The sequence below is a fragment of the Carassius gibelio genome, chromosome A17 (assembly GCF_023724105.1).
Source record: "Carassius gibelio isolate Cgi1373 ecotype wild population from Czech Republic chromosome A17, carGib1.2-hapl.c, whole genome shotgun sequence".
NCBI classification, from domain to species: domain Eukaryota; kingdom Metazoa; phylum Chordata; class Actinopteri; order Cypriniformes; family Cyprinidae; genus Carassius; species Carassius gibelio.
Window position 1 is genome coordinate 21502825 of NC_068387.1, and position 18708 is coordinate 21521532.

Sequence of the window (18708 nt, forward strand, 5' to 3'; positions counted from 1 at the left end):
TTCTTTTTGAGATCATCCCCCTCAACACTACTTCAGCAAACACTTCCTTAAACGGGCTACCCAAGATCTAATGCATTCAGCAGAGTAGTGGGTGGAGGTAAATATGGAGCATCAATGATGTGGAGAAAGGAAAGGGAGGGGAAGAGAAAGAAAGAAAGAAAGAAAGAAAGAAAGAAGGGAGAATTATCGTATTGCTAAACCAAACCGCATTCCATCTAATGACCAGTGGAAATACTTCCATGTGAAGGACAAAGCAGCTCTTAAAAGATTCCCAGGATTCAGCAGTGGGAAGCTGAAAGAAAAGCATCAGATGACACTCCAAGAAGTAACTAAGGGAAGATTGAAAAAATGACCCAATCGACCTGTGTTATACTGAAATGACACCCACGGGAGCATGTGCGAAGCTCTGGAGATGCTTACGTTTCAGTTGGCAGAGAAAAAGAGATAAAGAAAGAGTGTAAGAAGCCCCTGATGAACTTCAGTGGCTCCACCTTCCTCAGGAGCAGCTTTAACAAGCAACGGCTCAGTCTGTACAGGTCTACACATGCCTGGACCCCACCAGCACCCTGTCTGGGCCTTACAGTGCACTTAAAGCTCAGCATGTACAGCAGTAAGGTCGAGTCATTCAGATGAGAATTCACTGATACCCCTTTCCATTTCCAAGATGAAGATGCCCATATAGCATCGGAGTCTCTCTTTACTAGTGTAATTTCTAGCTGAGGGCAAAGAAAAGTGTATTAACTATATATAATGTATATATATGAATAAATTGAAAACCACATTTAAGTACATTTAAGTATATAAAAGTTGTCTTAAGCATCCTAAAAATGGAAATGATGTCCAAAATTATAAATATATTTATATTAATATTGTTTTTATATTTAATATGTAATTTTTGTGTTATTGTGTTATTATTTTTGTACAGAATTAATTTACAAAAATAAAATATTCAAGTGTACTTTATATATACAATATAATGATATTTCTGCATAGAATTTATTAAAATATGAAATATTTTTATAAATAAAAGAAATGTAAGTAAAATAAGTCAAATATTTAGTTTGTCAAAATCTTATTAAAATATTTCAAACGTGTATGAGTGTATGTATACATATTGAAATCATTGTATAGAATTTCTTTTTGATATTTATGTATATAATTTCATAATCACAGAAATATATATACATTTAATTAATTATGAAGTATAATATTTAATTCAATTATTAAATATTAAAACGCATATATGTATATACATAAATAATTTTAATACATAAAATGGCATATATAAAAAATTATATAAAGACAAATACATATAAAGCTTCATTAATTAAAAAATATTTTTTTTTTTTTGTAACAAATAACTTAAAATTGCAGCTTTGACAACTTCGACAAAGACCATGATGCTGCAGCATGTTATGTTTGTAACAGGCAGTTACGTCATTATTCGGCTCTCAGGCCAGTTACACTTGTGGAGGTTAGCCACACTACCAACTCTGGCACAAGTGCAGTTTCGGTGGAATGATTGTCTGCCTCTGTCTGTCTCAAAGGCCCTGACCTTCTGACTCCTACACAGACAGAGTTGCCCTCGGTCAGCTGAATTAATTACCCAGAGGCTGTACGCATGCAACTTCAGCTCGTCCGCCTCCTCAGTTCCTTTTTCGCACACAATCACCAAATGTTACGTCTGCTGTAGAAATTAGAGAATGAGGTCGACAGTTCTAATTTTGGCTTGGCAGGCGCTTTGTGCTGAGAGTTTGTCTTTGCTGGAGCGTACACTTTCTTCCTCTCTTCCTTCAAGCCAGTGATATTTATGGCTACTAATCCGGTTTGACATTGGAAATAGCAGCACAGACGAACTATCCGTTGAGCTCAGCTGGACAGACAACAGAGTGGGAAACACCTGCCTCTGTCACTAGACACAGCAGTCACCGTGGCTCCGAGTCATCTGTTGCACGTCTCTATTGTTCAGTACGGATGATGAGCTCTCACTCTCAAACGCAGGAAGCTCGTCACGGCCCACATGTGAGCCCATTCAAAACTGACCCCAAAGCGTTTTCTCTATCTGATCTTCTCTATCTGAGCCCAGACGAGCTTTCAACCTGTGCAAATGAGCTCCGCGGTTTCCATCCTGAACCAAACGCACTGTAGTGCAAAAACAGGTTTGGATTGATCCTGAAAAAAAGAACCATTCCGATATTATTTGTGATCATCTCTGAAACAACAACCCGCAAAAATATGTCAACTATGAAAAATTCCACCATAATTACAATAATGAATACCCTAGTCATGGCATTTTTCTTTGGATATGATGGATTATGACTGTTTTGCTAAAGAGTGCTAATGTTTCACCTCATCAGCAGTCAGTGAGGCCTCCAAAAACCTGCTCCATTCATGCCCTCCAGACAAGACAACAACAGGCAGGAAGTGCCATTTTAACCTGACAACCGTAACAGCCATAAAAGCTGTTAAAAGAGAAAATAAAGGAAATGAGCTTGCACATTTAATACCATGTATAAATATCCAATGTTGACCGATATTGATAAAAAAAAAAAGTTCTCATTGATAACAATTTAAATGAGCAAGTGAAAAATAGTATGAGGTGGGAAAAAAACATAAACTTTTGATCAAGTCCCAAGTGAAATTCAGTAAGTTTCCAGAAAACTAGCCTTCACAGACTTTTCTTTCCTCAAGGAAACTTTGGGGACAACCTCTGGCATAAAATGGCACTGTAATCCGACGACTGTAGCATCTGTAAAAGCCTCACTGGAATGGAAGATCGATTTAGTCTACCTGTGGATGTTTCAGGGGTTATGTGTGTGCTCAAATGGCGCAGAATGTTGCAGCCAGAGCTATTCTGGAATGTGAGCCTCGAGTCTGCGGATTTGAGCGCAGAGAGCTCTATTTAAGGAAATGTCTGGGCCCCTGTGCTACTTGAACCCCCTCCTCATTTACTGATCATTATTTTCCTATTCGGAAGAAATCTTTATTTCCGTACCTGGAGGAGAGAGAGCAGAGATTCCTTTGCGGAGGTTATATAATTGTGGACTGATTTGTGAGAAAACGTCCCATTTAGGGCAAGTGAAAGATACACATCCTTATACTCAAATACATACCCGCTCCTGCTTCACGACTGTCTGGAGAGAACATCTCAGTCTGACTTCTTAAAAGCACAATCAGCACTTTTGAACAAAGTCCTGCATTGTGGCACCATGATAGAGCTGCCTGCGCTATGCATTTACCAGCTGCAGAATAAAGCATACTAAACAGTAGCTGCAAAGTGACATGACATCAGCCTCACAAGAGAGACACACTCAGTAAAGCAAACAGAACTGTTAGGTACGTGAAGAGCGAGCGTGACTACTTCTGAAGCATCGCTCTGAGCTTCAGTCAAGCGTGCACTGACAGCTCACCCCACATATGGAGCAAGCTATAGAACCGGTCTGACGGCGTGAGAGACCATGTAACCGTGAAAGAGCCAGAACATGTGATGAGGAGATGAGAAATTAATACTTTTATTCGGAAAATATGCATTAAATTGATCAAATGTGACAGTAATAAAGTTACACAAGATCAAAGTGTCCTGAAAAAAGTATCAGACTTTTCACAAAAATATTACTGTTTTCAACATAGATAATATTAAGACATGTTTCTTGAGCAGCAAATCAGCATATTAGAATGATTTCTGAAGGATAATGTGACACTGAAGACTGGAGCATTCAGCTTCGCCATTAAAGGAATAAATAGCATTTTAGAACTCATTAAAAGTTCAGAAGTTCCGTATCCGGTGTCCCCTTTAACAGAAAAATGTCCACTAGTATATAATATTAATAGCCATTTCTGGGGATACTGAAAATAATAATTAAGATGTTTTACATTCATTTTTATGTGACTGAACAAGCATCTTATGAATGCCAAAAGCAACATGTATGAATACTGCATTCCATCAACATAAAAGTAGATAAGAATACTGCTGTCTCAGCTAATCAAACCAATTTGTAGATAAGCACAGCTGTATAGACGAGACTGCAAATTAAACACAGTCTCCTTCAACAGCAGCAGAGATGGCGTAAGCAAAGCAATGTTACTCAGTATGAGTAGGGAGAAAGGGAGATATGCCTTTCAAGTACCTGCATGTCATCTGTTCATTTTCGCTGAGATGAGCATATTTTGCCTTTCATTAAGATGAGAAACAGGTGATGAGTAAGTTATCACCCAGTCCCAGACTGACTCGAGTGCTGATGTCATTCAAACTCAGCATTTTTCGGAGACATCTTAAAGTTAACATTGGCGCCAGGCTTTCAACAACTTTACTTGAGTGGGAAGCAAGTAGTGGTAACAAAGTAAAGTGTGTCTGAGAGGGCAATGCTAATGCTGATACACTACACTGTCCTTCTGTTGAACGTTTTTCAGTTGAATTTTTGAATGGCTTCAATATATAAGATTAATATCTAATGTTTTTAAATATTTCATCAATAATTAAATATTTAAAAAAAGGTTATAAAAAACAGAGACCATCAACTGATGGATGGTGAAAGATGGATCAAAAGGATTTATAAATATTTAATAATGTCAGGTAACTGAGGTTAGTTGAGAGAAACAGGATGAAATGTATTTGATATAGAAAATGTTTATTTCAGTATATTGATTATACATTAAATCCAATGATTATGTTGTGACCGGTACCGATCCATTATTTGATATTATAAAATATATTTAAGTTTAATAAGTGAATGATCGATACTGATATCTGGTATTTGTTATTGTATTTTTATGAAACCACTGTGTGGGTTGACCAAAGATTAGGACTTCATAAAAACTTAAATATCTATAAAATGTCTAGGTCTTATTTATCCATTATAATACCTAAAATCATTAAAATCATTATTGTAATTAAAGCCATTATAATACTTAAAACAAATGAAACTATTACTGCCAGATATAAAACAAAATACAGCTTGTCAACTATTATATACAAAAATAACTGTATGTTGTCCATAATTTGCAAGCTGTCCATCAGTGCCTTGAACATTTGGACTTGGACATTTAACCCAAAAATTTAAATTAATAAATTACTCAGTTCGGAATGAGCTTTCAGTGGGAACTGAAAAATATAACATTTGTGTTTTAGAGATTAACAAAAGTCTTGAGTGTATCGAGATGAGGATGAGTAAATGATGAAAATGTAAAACAATTTCTGTGAACTATCCCTTTAAGCACATTGTGTTTCACTAACAAAAACCATGAACTCAATATAGTCAAAAAGACTTGCTGAACAAGAATGAGAGGGTCTTCAGAGAGATAAATCAAGTGCAGGTATTGCTAAAAAATAAAAAAAGACTGAAAAACTCCAATTGAGAAAGAGATCATACCGACAATTTTATCTGCTTATTGGATAAAACCTTACTCCTAGAACAACCTGGTGTTACTGAATATTCAAGAGCTCAGTGGGACTACTGTTGAATGATGGTTCAGTGTTACTTGCAGGGTTTGAACCAACAACCTTTCGGTTCATAACTGAGATCCAATATTGGTTATACTGGGAGCATTATTGACTCCTAACTGGCCAGTAATCTGGCAGTGCAGGGGAACTTGAACGGAAAATGCCCTAGTACCTTTTCAGTTCTACATATCACATGACAGACAGAACATCAGCTCACATGAAGTTCTCTAAATGTACTGTAAGTCCTACCTATTAATGTTATACTGGCCAGCCTGTTCCTGTAAAATGGCCAAGCCAACTGAGAAGACGAGGAAAGAATTTTCAGACTGATTCCTTATCTAACAAAAAGCAATCGAGCAAAAAGGAATATATTTGACAGGTTCTCTTTGGCTGTCCCTGGGATTGGGCATGAGTTCACAGAACACAGCGAGGGCCAGAAATAAACTGTTTGCTCATGCATGGGTGCGATGTAACAGTTCGACATCGACACCCAAACCAGAAACAAGCACTCTTTCTTTCTCAAACAGTTTGTTGACGTTTTTATGAAAGGCAGAAGAGGAAAAAAAACAAACAGGCCGAACAGGGCAACTGGTCACAAGGGGAGGTGTGTCTCAAGGCCAGAGGATGAGAGCAGTGAACTCTACATTGAAGTGAAGCACACAAAGCTCATAATCAGAGTTACATCATGCACCCTCAAAATGAAAGCAAGAGCACCCTCAGTTGCAGATGTAAAAATTGGATATTGGCAAAACAGATTTGGCAAAAACTCCAGTGTGTATTTGTTTTGGTGCTCAAAAGAGCATCAAAAGTTTCTATTTAGAGGTGTTTCGCAGTGTTCTGCAGTGTTCTGCAGTGTAGCCAATCACAGACATATCTCAGAGGGGTTTAAGAATCCACTCACTTCTCCAAATGGCAGTGTTTTGTTCAGTGCTGAGTTATGCAAGCTTGCAAATCCTCCCATTATAACAAACAAGGTGTAAAAAATAGATTCTTTGTGAGATCTAGAGTGATCCATTGCTTACAACACAACTTTCTGAGATAGCCATAAACTAAAATAAGTGACAGCAATTCAGTGATTACAAAGGAATTAATCTTTGCACACTTTCTTTGCTCTCTATATATTGAATTTGAATAACATTTTTGTTTTTCATGCTGCTAAGAGAAACAATGGCCATGCACACACTGTAAATTTTCGGGAGTGACATCCACATATAAATGTGGGATTCACTCTCGTAATTGCAATGATTGACAGTGATAATCATATATTTTATACATTTTTATATTTTCAAAACAAAAAAATTATATGGAACATAGGTTGCATTTCGAAAAAAGTATCTGCAGAATGCATAAATGTAAAATTAATTATGTTATGCAGTGATAATGAGTACTTGCCAATACATAAACTGAATCATGGGACACTGAAAACCCTTGAATACTAAAGCCATGTTATTTTAGCTTTACACTAATACTACAGTTTGAAATTAAACTTTCTGTATGATTGTGGGACAAGAATTAAATAAAATACTATTTAGAAATTTCAGTATGTAAAACAGCAATACTCTCCTGTCACATTACCTGTCACAACAGGGAGCGTCAGTTCAGTGCAGCTGGTGCAGTTTAGATATATGAGTGTCTGACATTTCTGAAAATACATTTAAATGCATCTCACAGAGAGGCCACCATGTTGGAAGAACAACTCGGAGAGCGTTCATCATCTCAAACACACACACACACACACACACACACCCACACCCACATACACACAGAGGTATGAAGTTAGTCATTCATGACAACAGTGCCCCTCCTGTCTGGACTCTGCTGCCTCTGGGCTGTGAGGTGGAGGGGCGGAAAAAGGGCCAAGGGTTAAACACCAGCTCAGAATAATATTCCAACAAACACGCACCTCCCTCTCTCATTTACACACATAAATATACACACGCTCTCTGTTTTATCTTACTCTCCATGCTGGTTGGAGCGGTCGAAAAATTCAAACAACAACAAAACCTAAGCTTGGATTGTGTAACCTTGTTTGTGTTTTGGATTCATTTTCTTCATTTATTCTCAATCACATAGATGCCCAATTAAACCAATCCTCCATTGCTGTTTAAGACTGATATAACTAAATAAAGAAAGTGCTGAGCAAAACTCTCTACCAAAGCAAAAATAACTTTTTTAGCATTTAAAGTGAAAGACATGAAACTGAATATGATGTACGCAATACTACTTGTGACTCAATTTACAAAACACACATGCATTTTGTTACAATGTGTGATGCTGAGATGAGAGGCAAATAAGTTGCATCATTTGGGTCAGGGGAACAAGGCAGCTCCTTCACAGAGGGAAATAAGTAGGTCATTGTGGATCCCTCTCATTGGCACAGTTCTTTCCAAATAGTTGCATCTTTCCACTCAACTTCTAACTGCAAGTTAACTCTGTATACACTGCTCTAATGAACGGGAATGTCTTAATCTGGTCATTTATTGGTTTATATTTATCATTTATTGGTATATATATATATATATATATATATATATATATATATATATATATATATATATATATATATATATATATATATATATATATATATATATATATATATATATATATATATATATATATATATATATATATATATATATATATATATATATAGAGAGAGAGAGAGAGAGAGAGAGAGAGAGAGAGAGAGAGAGAGAGAGAGATTATTTTAAAATAAAGACAGTCATTAATTACTTGATAAGTAATTAATATTAATATTGTAAATTAAAATAAATAGATAATTGATAAATGACCTATAATTATTTAGTTAAAATATATAAAACATATTTAAAATAACTAAAAATACAAATTGTAATTAAAAAAGTGTGTGTGTGTAAGTGTGTCTATGTTTATATGTAATAAGACAAGAACTTAAAGATTAATTTTGAAATGAATGTTAAATAAATAAAAAAGTTGCATCTACATTTTCTTTTGTTATGTGTAACTTTGTTACACATAATTTTGGTAAATATAATTTTGGTTTATTATAAAAATGTTTACGTTAAAACAATAAAAATATATTTACAATTATATTTTCAAATCAAATCAACAATAAAAATTATAACCTATATAGACATGCATTTCAATGATTTTATATGCTGACTATATTATATATTTTAGATTCCTGCATAATAAATATGTAAAATAGGATAATAATTAATAAACCATGTACATTTCTACAGAAGCAGTCATTATGCTAACTTGCCAATTTAAGTACATTATAATATTACATTACAGTATTTTCTGGCATTTTATTTTAAAATAATCATTTTAACAATCTTAATCTTCTATAGAAACCCCCGAACAGGCTTCAAATGCAAAACCACACCCAGGTCTAAAAATTCCAAACCTGTGTAAAATATCAGTGTAAGATCAGTTATAAGTTTGCTAAGCTAAACAAGTCGAAACATAACCATCACATGGAAAACCACAACTAAATCGCCTCAAGTGATTTCAGTTTGAGATACTTAATGAGAGTCCAGGCTAAACCAGACGTCTGCTTGAATGAAAGAAAATACGCTGAATAACCAAAGAATCCCTGCCGTCTGGTGAGTAATAGGAAGCTGACATTGCTCTGGCTGACATAGGCACAACTGTTTAATACAGCCCGAGGCGAAACGCACAGGTAGGCATGCACAGACGAACACAGTGCACACATATTTCCAGTGCTTCCATTCATTCCAATAGATTCAAAGGTCACCACCACATACAAGCATGCAAATCCACCATCTGCAATAACATACTAGCAACTCATCATCAGAGAGAGAACGTGTGAGTCCGTCAACAGAAATACACAGAGCAGAATTTTCAGTTGGGCTGCACCCTGTCAGCTGCTTTCAATGTCAGTGAACACACCAGGGTGAGGACCACTTGAAAAACTTCATGAGTTCTTCTTTGAGATCTCCATCTTGAGGTTTTAGAATAACAGTGACAGAGCTGCACTAAAATCCCTCATATAAAATACTACACACACCACTGCAAAACACAAGCAGGCTCTTTATGAGTCCCAGCCCACTATAAACTCTGATGGGAATCCCATGTTCAGGTTTTAGAGTGTGTTGGAGTGCAAGAACGAAATATGCAATAGTAGTTCCTGACTGTACATTTACCTTTATATATAAAACATCCACAGGCCTTCAGCTCAGCATGTTGGTTGATTATTCCTGTGCATAAATAATTGTGCTCCTTCTTTATTGGACTATTGGGCTTCCACTGTATTATAGTTTCCATGGTCACACACCCACACTAAAGCACTCCCTCAAATTTAACCCAACACTTTGGATACAACATGACACATTATGTTTTTACATACAGAAATGAAATCTCTATATAAAAGTAACTTATGGGTAAATTAAACGGCACCTATACATTAACCAAAAAAGCTGGGTGCACCTGTTCTTAACAGGTACACCTCAAATCCACCTGCTCACATGTGGTTAGCACTGGCAGATTAAGGTGGTAGCCTCTGTACTAACCTGGATTATTGGCCTCTCTTTCCAGAACATGCAGCTCGGTGCAGTCAGCCAAGGAATGCTCCAGACAGAGCTGAAGGAAGCGTGCTTGGGTCCGACTGACCCGCTTGAGGAGCGACAATAACGCCACCGTCTGTTCGCACTCGTTCCATCCCTTAAACCAGCCGGCGAGGACTCCCACCTGGTCACGAAACATCATGATCTGGTGGGCAGGCTCACGGTACCAAGACTTGGCGATTGGGTTCTTTGAGAGGGAGAGATTGAGATGGCCACAACCCGGTGACAATGCTTTGCAGCTCAATAGAGAACCACCACGCAGATGTATCCAAAAATGCTTGCACCTTCACTTGAGTTTTGACAGAAAACAGCCCATTGAGATGTTATTTGCTAGTGGGTACCAAAGTATTGCATCTTTGTTCTTGGGTTTCAGAGTTAGGAGGGAATCCCTGTTTGAAGCTTTTAAGATGGTATTCTCTCCAAACCTCTGGCCACTTGGGGCTTACAAAACGCTCCTCAGCTTTCCTCCTGCAGACAGTGACAGTCCAGCTTTAGTCTTGATGGCATTATCCACAGAGAACATCTTCTTTCTGTGGAAGTAAGGAGTGGTGATTATACAATCCATGTTTTAGAAGAAATACAAACACAAAAAGTCAAGCACTGGTGAAAATGTTATTTTAAAGCTGCCAATTGTGTTTTGGAAGATTGTTTATGGTCAAGATAGGTCCATAATTAGTTCAAAGAAGATGAAGAAAAAAAACTGGCTTACTACCATAGGCTGGTTTGGCCAGATGTTAGTCTACTAGTTATTAGCCAACCAGCTAGTAGACCGTCAGCTGTAAAATCGACATATTTTGAACCCGATTGCTGGTTTCACAAGTCTTTGGAAACGCGCCATAAACCTGTTGCTCGAGTCTTCCAGATGAAAATGACACGGATCTAATATTTCTTAGAAGATAATATTTCTTAGAAGAAACTCGAACAGGTTAACCATTTATAACCAGCTGGCAAATATCAGATGGTCTCGGTCCGTGAAACAAGTACAATTTAAATGCACTGACTCATAGTTTTATTTTATTGACATACGATGAATCAAATCCGAAGTAGGCTATGTCTGAGAGGCGAGAGACATTAGCGGACACGAGCGAGTCCGTAAGAAGGCTTAAACGTAATTTAGTGAATCTTTATAGTGATTATTCGCGGATGAGCTGTTAACTGGGAACTCTGCAGAAATAATGCAATCTCAATATATTTAGTACTGTAAGTTGAACTAAATCTACAGCCTACATTTAAAAAGCATTAGACGTAGACAAATAAAAATAAACGCAGGCTTTAATTTTCTATAATTCGTGTCCATACATGCGGCACTCAAGCGACCGTTTCATATAATAACCGAGCGGAATCACCGACTGTCCAGAACATTCCCAAAAATTGTTGCTCGACTCCCTACTGTAAGCCAGTGCACAATATTCACAACCCTTTACATATGAAGCTATTCCCCACACTAAGTTCGCAGTTTGGTGGGTAAATCAATCGAAATTACCCGTTTTTTAATTAAAGACCCAAAACTTTTAAATAAAAAGCACGTTTTCTGATTTCCATTTTACATACTCGGAGTTCCCTCAAAAAAATACTACTGTGGCAAAAAATAAAATAAAAAAAATGCTGAGACAAGAGATGTGGCAACCCAGGTTTGTACTGAAAAGGCTTCAAATGCTCTAGTAAGTAAAAAAAAAACAAACAGAAGTCACTCACCTAAAGGCGCAGTTGCATTGGTGCTGGTGGCAGGACAGGACGGGACGGGGAGCGGTGCCCCTTCACTCGGGGTCAGTGTGTTTGGCCATCTTGACGAGGTTTTTCTCCCCACAGTCAGTCGCTCTTGTTTAAGCAGCAGAGGAGAGTCTCGGCATCGCTTCCCACATGCTAATAATTAACACGGAGCATTACGTCAGGGGCTTGGCAGCACAAGGAAGCACAAAAATAGAGAATGGAGTTGGGGAGCAGATCGTATTGCTTATCCTACAGGAGAGAACTGACCGGGGATCAGGGAATTTTTTATAGCAAATAGAGTCCAAGAGGTGTTCGCATCGAAACTAGACTATGGAGTTCAAGTTTTGTTTGAAAATGTTAAAGGGGAGGGGATAGTTAACAAGTCCTGCCCGTCGAAGTCTGAGGATGTTTCTGTTAGAAGGGAAGATTTTGACCTACTGTGACGCGGTGGAAGTGGGTTACAAAGTGTCGAAAAAGGAAACTGGGATACATTCGATTCCGCCCTTGAATTCTTCAACCGCTGCGAGGCGCGATGTACTGGCGGATTCCGTCCATGAGATGGCGCTGCTCTACCACAGCTCGTAATCAGATAGATAGATAGATAGATAGATAGATAGATAGATAGATAGATAGATAGATAGATAGATAGATAGATAGATAGATAGATAGATAGATAGATAGATAGATGTGCATATTTAGAACAATAATAATTAGATTTAGACATAATTATTAGACATAAAAAAGACTCTATTTTAGGATCACAGTGCAGTCCCAAAGTACAAACTTTCATTAAATCTTTACCAGTCTTAGCCACCTAAAACCACTAGGTTTTACCCCTTTTTCAGCAAGACATCTTTAATAATTTAAAATGAAATAGAATTTTGTATGACCACATTTCTTTCATATATTTTAATAAGTAGGACTACAGGTCAGAATAAGTATGTTTCATTTTTACATTGAATATATATGCCAACATGCTGCAGCATTATACTTAAAATTATATTTTTAACAGTAGTGTACAAGATTGCACTGCACAAACTCTAGAATAGACAGATGTACGGTATTTAAAAGATCTTCCTGTATAAGAGGTCAGATGAATATCATCAGATATCACTAGGAACCTAATAGAAAACTGGATTTATGTATACATTACATGCATTTCAATATCAGAAAATAAGACTGATTCTTCAGTACAATTGAGAGACTGGAAAGCCGCCTCATACAGAGTGTAGTCTTTGTCGACATCTTGTGGTGAACTGCGTGTAGTGCAATTTTTATCCATAATACATTAGAAAGGCTTATTTTACATTTCAGCCTGACAGATTCACTGAAAACTTAATATGAGAGTAAAATGATGAACATTTTGTGACAAAATGTTTTGAGAATGCCTGCGTTAGGCCCACTTATTCATGTTGCGTCAGTCATATGACAGCAGTATTTGAGTCACGTACCTCACGTAGCGGCTGATTGAATCGGAAGTGCGACGTAGTACTGTACAGAAACAACCGTCGCTGTGTAATGATAAGAGAAAGCATGCACTGAACAGACACACTTTTGCCGATCTCAGTTCATTGACAAATGACAATGAAATCCTTCATTCTGCTGGCGGTTTTAGTGACCAGCGTCCACACTACGACAGCAGCAGGATCCGCAGCGCACAGGTGCTTCTGTCAGGTGAGCACATCAACATCACTAATATTGTTTCAGTATGCTGGAAACTCAATTTATTAAATGTTGAACATGTGACGCTAACATAAAAATGAGCACAGTATTATATTGTTTCTAAGTTATAACTATGTTAATACATTGGTTGAAAGTGTTGAGAGTAGAAATGCATTACGTACTATGATAATGTCATGGTAAATATAAACATGGTGATCAGTCAGGTAAAGGCCCCAGAATACATAAGGAAACAGTGTTAATTTAATATTATTTAGAATCTAAATTAAAACTTAAACTAAAATAAAAACTAATTAAGAGTATTAATTTCAGGTTTAGTTATTTTATTGTGTTTTGTATGTTTTTTTTTTTGTTTTTTTTTTTTTTTTTACAATTATGTCTATTTCGTTTGCTTTAAAATTAATTTTATAAAAATAAATGTTGCTTTGCCTATATATATATATATATATATATATATATATATATATATATATACACACACACACACACACACACACACACACACACAGAACATTTAATAGATTTTTAATATAATTTTGCAAATGATTAACATGATTAACCAACTTAACTGATGTCAAAATGTGATGCTTTTGATTGGTTGGTTCCATTTTGGTCGTAGGTCACTGGGACCCTTGATGACTGTGCTTGTGATGTGGAGACCATCGACAGCTTCAACAACAAAGAAATCTTTCCCAAACTACAAAAACTACTAGCATCTGATTATTTCCGGTTTTATAAGGTGAGATTATTGTTAGTAACAGAGTGAAAATGTCCATTTATTGTTTGTTCTGTCAGCTCTAATATTCAATATTCTGCTCAGGTCAATCTGAACAACCCCTGTCCGTTCTGGACAGACCACAGTCAGTGTGGACTCAAATACTGTGCTGTGAAACCGTGCACACCGGTGAGCTTTTCAAAGTGCATTCACTTGATTTTGTCTTGAGGGATTTTATAGTGAAAAGACTCCTTGTGTGTTTCTGTGCAGGGTGAAGTACCAGAGGGCCTTAAATCCAGCAGTTATAAGGTATTAGAAAGTCGAATAGTATATTTCACACGTTTTGTTGTTGGTGGATGTTGATTATTTTCCCCTTCAGTATTCAGAAGCAGCCAGTCAGGATATAGAGGAGTGTGAGAAGGCAGAGAAACTTGGAGCTGTCAACGGTTCTCTAAGGTATAACATATTTGATGTTTGTGTCAATATGTTGTGCTTTCTGAGAATGCTTATACCGTATTTTCCGGACTATAAGTCGCACTTTTTTTCATAGTTTGGCTGGTCCTTCGACATATAGTCAGGTGCGATTTATTTATCAAAATTTATTTGACATGAACCAAGAGAAATGAATCAATAGAAAACATTACCATCTCCAGCCGCGAGAGGGCGCTCTATGCTGCTCAAAAGTTCTCCTGTACTCTACACTGAGCAGCACAGAGCGCCCTCTCGCGGCTGTAGACAGTAATGTTTTCTCTTGGTTCTTGGTTCTAAATAAATGCGACTTATAGTCCAGTGTGACTTATATATGTTTTTGTCCTCGTCATGACGTATTTTTGGACTGATGCGACTTAAACTCAGGTGCAACTTATAGTCCAAAAAATATGGTAATTCTTTACTTTTTGACCTTGTTTGTATAACTTCTCTCTCTCAATGTTTCCCCTTGTAGTGAGGAGACACGCCAGGCTCTTCAGGAGTGGAAGAAACACGACGATGAATCGGACCGTTTCTGCATGTTGGACGGTAATCAAGGTTTTTATAAATTGATAGTCTGCTTTTTATTTGAAGTGTCTGATCACTGGCCAGTACATCCTGGGCTGCAGACCAGTATGCTTTAGTCATCCTCCACAGGCTGCTTCATTGATTTTTTTTCTTTTCTTAGATGAGGACTCGCCTGAATCACAGTATGTCGACCTCCTGCTCAACCCTGAGCGTTTCACCGGCTATAAAGGACCAGAGGCCTGGCGGATCTGGAACAGCATATATGAGGAGAACTGCTTCAAGTAAAGAGTCACCATCACATTTATTCTGACCAGTGACCAACTATTTCTGTCAGTGAAATTATTTCATTTAAAGTTTCTCACACTTTCAAACAAGTGTTCGCAGCCACAGAATATTTAGCTTACCATTAACTACACTGCTGTTCAAAAGTTTGGGATCAGTCAGGTTTTTAATGTGTTTTCAAAATACACACAAATAGTAAACCATAGTAAAATAGTAAAACATTATTCCTATTAAAATTCTGTTTTTTTATTTTAATATACTTTAAAACATAATTAATTTCTTTGATGCAAAGCTGAATTTTCAGCATCATTTTGCCTTCAGTGTCACATGATCCTTCAGAGATCATACTAATATACTGATTTATTACCTATGTTGTAAACAGTTTGTTGTTTAATATTGTTTGGAACCTATGACACTTTTTTTCAGGATTATTGATGAATAAAGTTAAAAAGAACAGAATTTATTTAAAATAGAAATCTTTATGATCACTTATTATCAATTTAACACATCCTTGCTGAATAAAAGCACTAATTTCTTTACAAAAAATAAAACATTCCAAACTTTTGAACGACAGTGTAGAAATGTTGTTCTCTTTAATGTTTTATTCATCAAAGAATCTTGAAAAAAAGCATCACATGTTCCAAAACAATATGAAGCAGCAAAACTGTTTTCAATATTTATAATAAATATCATATTAGAATGATTTCTGAAGAATCATGTGACAATGAAGACTGGAGCAATGATGCTGAAAATTTAGCTTTGATCACAGCAATAAATTCTATTTTAAAGTATATTCATATAGAAAACCATTATTTTTAATTGCAATAATATTTCAAAGTATTACCGTTTTTTATGCATTTCTAATCAAATAAATCCAGCCTTGATGACGAGCAGAAGAGACATGAAACATCTTACTGATGCCAAACTTTTGAACAGCATTGTATGTTTTTTCTTATTTCAATAACATATTATAAATAACTACAGCTTCTGTTCGCAAGTATTTCATGCAAATCAGACTTTTACATTCTTACTTTTTCTTGAGCACAAATCAGTGTATTAGAATGATTTCTGAATGATCATGTGATGCTGAAGACTGGAGAAATGATGCTGAAAATTCAGCTTTGAAATCACAGGAATAAATTACGGTTTCAAATATATTACAACAGAAAATAGCTATGTTTCTGTTTTTACAGAATTTCTGAACAAGTAGCACACCCTAAAAACCCACTCATAATTTGCACCCTAACCTGTCTTTAATATTTTTATTAATTATCGAGTGCTCATAATGTTTAACAACTCTTGACCTTTTTTTTCGTGCTATTTTTTTCAGACCATATTCAGTTAAGCGACCACTGAATCCTTTGGCGTCTAACAGTGGTAAGCATTAATTCATGTTTTGTTTTAAGTTTAACATTTGTCAGCTTTTGGCACATTGATTTTTTTATGCAGTAGACCCATGCCATGGACCATATCGTGATGCTTATGATGATTAATTCTCGTAATCGTCTCTCACTCTCTCTCTTTCCCTCCTCCTTAGGAGATGACGGTAAGGTTACACACTTCAAATCCATTTAACCAGTGATTTGATCAGCTAGAAATTGACAAGTCTGTTTCTTATTAAAGGGCCAGGGTTCTACCGCTGGCTAGAAGGTAAGTTTCTGCTTAATTGTGGAGCGTTTTATATGTGCTACTGTATATTTTAATTTACACGTTGATATTGTTGTTCCCCCAGGCTTGTGTGTAGAGAAACGAGCGTTCTTCAGGCTAATCTCAGGACTACATGCCAGTATAAACATACACCTGAGCGCCAGGTACCTACTAGATGGTGAGTCACGACTTGTGTGTTTTCCATTGTAAAGTTAGGACTATTTAAACTTGAGTGTTTGATTATCTGATTTGATTGGTCAGAAAACTGGTTCGAACTGAAGTGGGGTCACAATGTCTCGGAGTTCCAGCTGAGGTTTGACGAGGAGCTGACAGAAGGGGAGGGGCCAAAGAGGCTCCGCAACCTTTACTTCCTGTACCTCATTGAGCTGCGTGCTCTGGCAAAAATACTCCCTTATTTTGAACATCCCACCTTTCATTTGTACACTGGCCAACACACGCAAGATAACGAGAACAAGAAATTGCTTCTAGAGCTCCTTCATATAGCCAAGTAAGAGCATTGCAATGTTTTTTTTTTTTTTTTTTAAGTGATTCAAATCATTCTTTTTTTTTAGCTAAAGTATTAAAATTTATCACAGTTTCCAAAATATTATAATAAGATAATAATTCCTGTTTTTAACATTGATAATAATAAGAAATGTTTCTGGAGCACCCATAAATCAAATATTAGAATGATTTCTGAAGGATCACGTGACACTGAAGAGTGAAAATTCAGCTTTATCATCACAGGAATAAATTATAGTAAAATAGAAAATACTTCACAATATAGTGTTTTTATACATGTTTACAGTTTTTGAAGTTATATAATATTCTTTATTTGCAGATCTTTTCCGTTGCATTTTGACGAGACTGCTCTATTTGCTGGGAATAAGAAGGAAGCCACGAAACTAAAAGTCAGTAGCTTCTTTCCATGTTTGCTCTTATGTTACAGAAATATGTTTTTAAAGAAGTGATAAATCAGTTGCTTCTTTCCTGACCTTAGGACGACTTCAAGCTGACCTTTAAGAACATCTCACGCATCATGGACTGTGTTGAATGCTTTAAATGCAGACTTTGGGGCAAATTGCAGGTAAGATGGTAAAGATCACGACGGGTAACCAGATGATGTTATCTGTGCTGATATGTGACGTTTATTTGAATGTCTCTCATAGACCCAAGGCTTGGGAACCGCACTGAAAATTCTGTTCTCAGAAAGGCAAATAGAGGCAATTCCCAACACAAGCAACACCAATCCATCATTTCAGCTCAGCCGGCAGGAAATAGTGTCTTTGTTCAATGCTTTCGGAAGGTATGTCAATATCTGTTTTTGTCTAGATATATTTAGTAGAAATGTCTTTTTCATGGGTGTCTTGTTTTGTTTCAGGATCTCCACGAGTATCAGAGAGCTGGAGAACTTTCGCTCGCTGTTGTCAAATCTCAAACAGTGACTGTAAAAATCCTTCATTCAGCCTCAGTCAAGAAGACAAGACGAGGTTGTTTTAGGTTAAATTACGGTTTTCAGAGGTTTTACACTGGTTGTTTAAAGGTTAACAGCACTGCAGTTTTATCCCTTAAGAATGGAGCACTTTATTTATATACTGTATTTTGCATATATAAAACCAAGTTTCCATTTCTTTCTAGGTGTAATATATTTAAATGTTTTTGATGAT

General features: G+C 36.4%; 2 protein-coding genes across 3 annotated transcripts in view; one reads left to right on the forward strand and one right to left on the reverse strand.

Annotated features, from left to right (window-relative positions):
• Positions 1 to 12282, reverse strand: part of LOC128031738 (protein Smaug homolog 1) — a 33912-nt gene extending 21630 nt beyond the window's left edge. Inside the window, exons 1-2 of one of the 2 annotated variants that reach the window (XM_052620112.1) lie at positions 11707 to 12282; positions 9958 to 10541 (exon numbers count right to left, since the gene is read on the reverse strand). In XM_052620112.1, the coding sequence (XP_052476072.1) occupies positions 9958 to 10153 (196 nt within the window). In that variant the 5' untranslated portion in view covers positions 10154 to 10541; positions 11707 to 12282. The remainder of the gene's footprint in view (positions 1 to 9957; positions 10542 to 11706) is intronic. The other variant, XM_052620111.1, reaches the window with a different exon arrangement.
• An 831-nt stretch (positions 12283 to 13113) lies between these two features.
• LOC128031739 (ERO1-like protein alpha) lies at positions 13114 to 18672 on the forward strand. The gene is made up of 16 exons (XM_052620113.1): positions 13114 to 13395; positions 14021 to 14140; positions 14222 to 14305; positions 14387 to 14425; positions 14496 to 14572; positions 15060 to 15133; positions 15273 to 15393; positions 16725 to 16771; positions 16932 to 16940; positions 17018 to 17044; positions 17127 to 17219; positions 17303 to 17549; positions 17883 to 17952; positions 18042 to 18128; positions 18211 to 18347; positions 18423 to 18672. Exons 1-16 carry the CDS (start codon positions 13300 to 13302, stop codon positions 18484 to 18486), a joined length of 1392 nt encoding a protein of 463 aa, XP_052476073.1. The 5' UTR covers positions 13114 to 13299; the 3' UTR covers positions 18487 to 18672.
• Positions 18673 to 18708: the final 36 nt, after the last annotated feature.